Source organism: Schistocerca gregaria, chromosome 3 (assembly GCF_023897955.1).
Source record: "Schistocerca gregaria isolate iqSchGreg1 chromosome 3, iqSchGreg1.2, whole genome shotgun sequence".
Taxonomy (NCBI): domain Eukaryota; kingdom Metazoa; phylum Arthropoda; class Insecta; order Orthoptera; family Acrididae; genus Schistocerca; species Schistocerca gregaria.
In genome coordinates this window covers 724,427,409-724,434,650 of record NC_064922.1, presented here as the reverse complement: position 1 = coordinate 724,434,650, position 7,242 = coordinate 724,427,409, and the positions used below count along the sequence as shown (strand labels likewise).

At 44.7% G+C, this 7,242-nt stretch overlaps 1 protein-coding gene across 1 annotated transcript in view; it reads left to right on the top strand.

Annotated features, from left to right (window-relative positions):
• Positions 1-1,097: 1,097 nt before the first annotated feature.
• The window catches only part of LOC126355581 (vitellin-degrading protease-like), a 30,889-nt gene continuing 24,744 nt past the window's right edge, over positions 1,098-7,242 (top strand). The window contains exon 1 of the mRNA XM_050005945.1: positions 1,098-1,538. Within this exon, the coding sequence (XP_049861902.1) occupies positions 1,098-1,538 (441 nt within the window). The remainder of the gene's footprint in view (positions 1,539-7,242) is intronic.

The window sequence follows — 7,242 nt, the reverse complement described above, 5'->3', positions numbered from 1 at the left end:
TTAGAATTTACGCCAACACAGCCTCCGGTACTACAGAATCCAACCGGAAACCTTTTGGATGAGTTAGAACGTTGACTTCCCTCCAGACGTCAACGCCAGACATCAGCACCTCCTCTGGTTTCAACTGTTGTGGGAGAATGGGCTACCACACCTACAAAGACAATCAAAGGCCTCACAGAAAGTGTCCCCAGCAGAGTTTCAAACTGCCATAAAGGCTTTTTGTGCACACATCCCATATTAATGTTCACTGTTAGGTGTCCCCATACCTTTCAACAGACAACGTATTTGTAATAATATTAGTAGTGGTTACAGCTGTTTATTCACCCTCAAATCATTTGTACCATATATTAGATCTTAGAGGTTAACAGGAAAATATACTAAAGGGTTGACTTAGTCATGTTTACCGCAGAGCAACAACTTACTTATCTTGTTCAGCAGGCACATAACGTTAAGTGTAATGAGCTTTTGAACACACATGCGCAGAATCAAATTTGGGGATGACGTAGAAACTGACCTTAATAGCATCTGGCATGGTCTGTAATATCGGAAGTATCCATTTGCCAAAATAATGCGTGGCTCATCTGGATCGTCTATGTATTCATTTTCAGTACTGCACTGTAATCAGAACTTGCTGTATATTGAACATGATATCCATGAACAGTATGTCTATACATGTGTGATCCTGTCGACACAATCCTGTCTTCTGTAATACGTAATATGTACAATATATGTAATATAGGCAATAAGTTGGTAAATCATCCATCACGCAGACCCGTTGTTTCATGCTCATAATTTTTTCTGCTAGTGTACAATCGTGCAAACACAGCACATCATTTATTTAATCATTTAACTTTCCTCCAATCAAGGGATAAATCCGTGGACAATTCATTGTGTGGGAAACCCAGGCAGACCTTTCTTCATTGGTGGAAACTTACGAGTGGGTTATTCGTTGACATGCAATACTTTACAGATAATTATAGCACTTTGATATTCTGCTTGTGATAATAGCTAGAGCCGTTAGGTGAGTCTGGCGCAACTGATGATAAATCTGTTTTGATTCAAAGTGATTGATAAATCTGGAGAGGTGCAGATAACTTATGAAGCAGTTGCTGGTACACAACGCGAACGACAGTGCTGCCTGGCTGTACCGAGAGATGAGTTCCGCCCTCACCTTGTGGCTGCTGGCCGCAGCCTGCAGCGTAGCACCCATTCTAGGGAGCGACAACCGCGTTCTGGGGGGCGAGCCGGCGGACATCTCGCAGTTCCCCTGGCAGGTCTCCGTGGAGTATGTGGAGGCGCACCGCTGCGGCGCCTCCATCGTCAGCGCCAACTGGGTGATGACGGCTGCGTGGTGTATCATGGGCACCGACCCAATCTATTACGTGCTGCGGGTCGGTACATCTATACGCGAGAGTGGCGGTGCCACATATACGGTGTCCGATTTGGTCTGGCACGAAGATTTCGATTATGTTTTGACAGACAGAGACATTGGTTTCTTCGAGATCTCGGGTTCCATCTCGTTTGACGACAACGTTCAGGTATTCTGTACAGAAATATTTCATTGAAAAAAATCTTACGAAATCAAACTCTGGTTGCACAATGAATTTCCACTCTGTAGCGAAGTGTGAGCTGGTTTGAATCTTACTGGCAAGTTACAAATGTTTGGCGGATTGGATCTTGAACTTTATCTTTCAAGCGACAAATACTCTACAGATACTTCTGTAATATTTATATTATATGTAGGATATCCTTCCTCTCTTTCACCCCTTCCTTTGCTCTGCAGAACTACATGCGTTAACCTGGCTACAGTGCCAGTGTTGAGTGGAATACACTCTGAATTTGTGAAGGTCTTCAACACTCAGTGTTACATAGTTGAAAATTGGCGACCCATCACAAATAATCTTAAGAATCTCTCCATTTTTCCCGGCCTTCTGCATCTCGGAGTGTCTAGAGTCATGTTTGGTATGTCTTTTCCTTTATCTGATTCGTCCATCATCTTGGTGGCCTTCCCTGCAATCTTTTACCTTCGGCTTTGCCATGGATGATCATTTCTTCCAGATTATCCTCCTGTCGTCGAGTTATATGACCAAATAACTGCAGGATTCAATGGAAAAAAATGCTGGACAACATCTTCTACACCCCGGGTTCTAGAAAGATTGATTTGTTTGGTCCGTCAATCCATAATGTTATCAGCAACCTCCTCCAATTCTATATGTCAAAAGATCAAGTCTTCTTGGTCCCCTTCAGTTATTGTCTATGTCTCAGCGCAATAAAGGAAAACTGGAAACATCGGAGATTTGTGCACTCTTAATTTTGTTGTATGGTTAGGACTCCATCTTTCCAAATCACTTTCAGTTTCGGTGCAGCATCCCTATCCAGAACAATCCTGCATCTTATTAACTGTGTTGGCCACCCTCTTTCTGAATGACTCAGCCAACGTAGACAAAGTGATCCACTTTTCATACTCTGGTGGTTCCTCAGCTGCTAGTATTGATTCACCTCTGTCAGTTATCATGATCTTTGTCTTTTTCTTACTAATAGACAATCCAAATTTTTCATTTTCTGTCTTAACTCTACCCAGTAGTTCCTTTTTTTCCAATTTTGATTCTGTGCACAGTGTGGTGTCATCACCAAAACTTAAATTACGGATTCTTCATCCTGCAATTATGATCACACCAGCCCAGTCATGAAGACTCTTTCTCGTAACATATTCTCCATAGATGTTACACAGAACCGATGATAGAATGCACTCATGTCTAGCTCCTTTACATGGTTCAAAAGGTCTAGAAGTACTTACGCCTAGTCTGATTATTACCTTCCCATCAGAGTACAGATTTGTGATAAAAGTAATAAGATGATCATGAATGCCCATTTCTGCTAATACGCTCCACAGTTCTTTCCATTCAACACAGTCGAAAGCCTTGCTATACTCCTGAAACGAAGACTAATGGGGTATTGAATTCCCTAACTTTTTCAACTAGGGCTCTGACATTAAGAATCTGCTGTCTTGCTCCTTTATTATGCCTGGTACCTTCGAAAGATAGTGGGAGCAAAATACTTGGAGTGAAAGGTTATTAACAAAATTGCATAGAAAGCAGCGGCAGTTGTAAGAGCTGAAGAAGACATACTTTGCTATTATGAAGTTTGAAATTAAAATTATGCCACCTTTCTGATACCATTTCTCTGGTTTTATTTCATCAGAAATTACATTCTGCTTCTTTATGAGAAGGGTTGTGGTAAATCACAGACAATTCTTCGTGGAACTAAAGCTCTCCAACTTAGACATTAAAATTAACTTCTTCCAATGCACTCAAAAAATGGCTCTGGGCACTATGGAACTCAACTGCTGTGGTCATCAGTCCCCTAGAACTTAGAACTAATAAAACCTAACTAACCTAAGGACATCACACACATCCATGCCCGAGGCAGAATTCAAACCTGCGACCGTAGCAGTCGCACGGTTCCGGACTGCGCGCCTAGAACCGCGAGACTACCGCGGCCGGCCCAATGGTCTCTGTTCCAAATGAACTGTCATTTTCTTTTCCTAATATTTTAAAACGATAACACTGTTTCAATTAGGATAGAAATAAGTGAAATGCAGATTTGAAAACTAGACTAGTCGTACAGAGAAGACCTGAATTATATGAACTTTCCCTCATTGACCTAAAAATTATTCTTCAAAATAATTTTAAAAGAAGCTATTACTTGCAGTAGCATACAAAATAAATAAAAGTACATAAAAACACGTAAAACCAAGAATGTTTCAATTAGAAAACAGGTAAATTTTCATTTGGTTCAAATGGCTCTGAGCACTATGGGACTTAACGTCTATGGTCATCAGTCCCCTAGAACTTAGAACTATTTATACCTAACTAACTTAAGGACATCACACAACACCCAGCCATCACGAGGCAGAGAAAATCCCTGACCCCGCTGGGTATCGAACCCAGGAACCCGGGCGTGGGAAGCGAGAACGCTATCGCACGACCACGAGATGCGTGCAAAAATTTTCAATTGTAGATTTTTTGATTTGTTCATCCTCTTGATGTTGTGTTACCATATGTAGCCAGTAAACTGCTTTAATTTTTTTTTTCCTTTTGTGTTAAAATGTGCTACACACTTCGTCCCTTTAGCCAGTTCACTGCTCGTCTTTTTGTGTAAGGATAGGATGCTTCATCTGGACCACCTTCACAATTCTCTATTATTCCAATCTCGTATAGCGCGCGGGAAGAATGAATACCTATATCATTCCGTACGAGCTCTGATTTCCCTTATTTTAATCTTGTGATCGTTCCTCCCTATGTAATTTGGTGTCAACAAAATATTTTCGCATTCCGAGGAGAAATTTTTCTTACGCTTGTATCGTTCGCCCCGTCTCGACATTTTCGTAAACGTCACCTCTGTTTTCTTCGTCATTGACAAATGTTTATGTGCAGTGGGTGGAGGACTGAGTTTGATGGGTCAAGATTACCCGGGCAGACAAAGTTTACATAATAATAATGATAATAATAATAACTTTAAATTTGCTTTCTGCAGAAAATTCTCTCTACTATTTTCTCCTTTTTTATATTCAGTTATGCTACTAAATTCTGGAGCAAGGTATCCGCTGTTAGAAATTCTTGGAGCATTTCTGAAATTACAATCAGAAGTACATGCACGCAATCTAGTTTTCAGACATGACAAAACAGAAAGAACCTTACGCATACACATGTGCAACCGAACATACAAATAATCTTCGCCACTTTCCTGATCAGCTGAGGAAAGTATTCCTTCGACAAATTCTGGTAGAATTCAAGCAAACCTTTGATATTATAAAATAAACCTTTTCGGTGGTCATCGGTTCGAAAATGAATTAGTTCGTAATGTAAGTTGAAAGGTGCAGTTGCAATTGCAGGGCTTTACCAACACATCAGGCATTGGCTGCAAGTTAGTAATATCCTGAAACAAGAACCAATGTAAATGGTAATAAATGAAAGTAGCGTATAAAGTTGCTTTGAAGTACAACAAGGCGATACTTTTGAATAAACACATACTGTTTACTGTTGTTGTTAATTTAATGTTCCAGTCAGGCAGTAGCAGCCGACCGCGACAGACGCAGTAACAGATAAGTAAACCGCTTTTATGACATTTACGAGTTCCTAACCAGGAGCGAATTTTATTATATCATCTGTGTGCTTTAATAGTTTAGTTTCTTGAGTTATGTGTGTAAATTTAAAATCGAATAGCCACAGTTCTCACACTTTCGTTTGCGTCAGAAAGTAAACCGATTTTGTGATATACACTCCTGGAAATGGAAAAAAGAACACATTGACACCGGTGTGTCAGACCCACCATACTTGCTCCGGACACTGCGAGAGGGCTGTACAAGCAATGATCACACGCACGGCACAGCGGACACACCAGGAACCGCCGTGTTGGCCGTCGAATGGCGCTACCTGCGCAGCATTTGTGCACCGCCGCCGTCAGTGTCAGCCAGTTTGCCGTGGCATACGGAGCTCCATCGCAGTCTTTAACACTGGTAGCATGCCGCGACAGCGTGGACGTGAACCGTATGTGCTGCTGACGGACTTTGAGCGAGGGCGTATAGTGGGCATGCGGGAGGCCGGGTGGACGTACCGCCGAATTGCTCAACACGTGGGGCGTGAGGTCTCCACAGTACATCGATGTTGTCGCCAGTGGTCGGCGGAAGGTGCACGTGCCCGTCGACCTGGGACCGGACCGCAGCGACGCACGGATGCACGCCAAGATCGTAGGATCCTACGCAGTGCCGTAGGGGACCGCACCGCCACTTCCCAGCAAATTAGGGACACTGTTGCTCCTGGGGTATCGGCGAGGACCATTTGCAACCGTCTCCATGAAGCTGGGCTACGGTCCCGCACACCGTTAGGCCGTCTTCCGCTCACGCCCCAACATCGTGCAGCCCGCCTCCAGTGGTGTCGCGACAGGCGTGAATGGAGGGACGAATGGAGACGTGTCGTCTTCAGCGATGAGAGTCGCTTCTGCCTTGGTGCCAATGATGGTCGTATGCGTGTTTGGCGCCGTGCAGGTGAGCGCCACAATCAGGACTGCATACGACCGAGGCACACAGGGCCAACACCCGGCATCATGGTGTGGGGAGCGATCTCCTACACTGGCCGTACACCTGTGGTGATCGTCGAGGGGACACTGAATAGTGCACGGTACATCCAAACCGTCATCGAACCCTTCGTTCTACCATTCCTAGACCGGCAAGGGAACTTGCTGTTCCAACAGGACAATGCACGTTCGCATGTATCCCGTGCCACCCAACGTGCTCTAGAAGGTGTAAGTCAACTACCCTGGCCAGCAAGATCTCTGGATCTGTCCCCCATTGAGCATGTTTGGGACTGGATGAAGCGTCGTCTCACGCGGTCTGCACGTCCAGCACGAACGCTGGTCCAACTGAGGCGCCAGGTGGAAATGGCATGGCAAGCCGTTCCACAGGACTACATCCAGCATCTCTACCATCGTCTCCATGGTAGAATAGCAGCCTGCATTGCTGCGAAAGGTGGATATACACTGTACAAGTGCCGACATTGTGCATGCTCTGTTGCTTGTGTCTATGTGCCTGTGGTTCTGTCAGTATGATCATTTGATGTATCTGACCCCAGGAATGTGTCAATAAAGTTTCCCCTTCCTGGGACAATGAATTCACGGTGTTCTTATTTCAATTTCCAGGAGTGTATTTTAAGTTCCTTACCAGGGGCAAATTATTTACTTTCACCTGAGTGCTTCGGTAGTTCGGCTCCTGAATATGTGCGTATTACTAGACACAGTTCGTACGTTTTCGTCACGGTCTACATGCGCAGCGCGTGCCGATAGTCTGTTTATCTGCATAGTTTAGTTTTCCACGGTTTTTGGTATGGATAGGGACTGCGATTGTTGTGCGCGGATGCGAGCCGAATATTGACACTTCGCTCTCAGCTTCAGGCTGTAATGGCTTCGGTTACACAGCTTGAGGCTGCAGTGGATGGGCCAACTGTTGTGGGCCGGCCGTGGGGATCCAACGGACGTCCAGCGGGTCAGAGTCCTCCGATTGGTCCTCACCTGTGGGCAAACCCAGTTACTCCTGGCACTGAGGCTGATCCCTCACCTGTGGTCGAGTGGGAGGTCGCCCCAGGGTGAAACAGGCGGCGAAAGACTTTTAGGCGGCCGCACGTAAGGCCTCCCCGGTATGTCTAACAAACAGGTTCCAGGCGGTGTCTGTGGCTGACACTGTCGCTG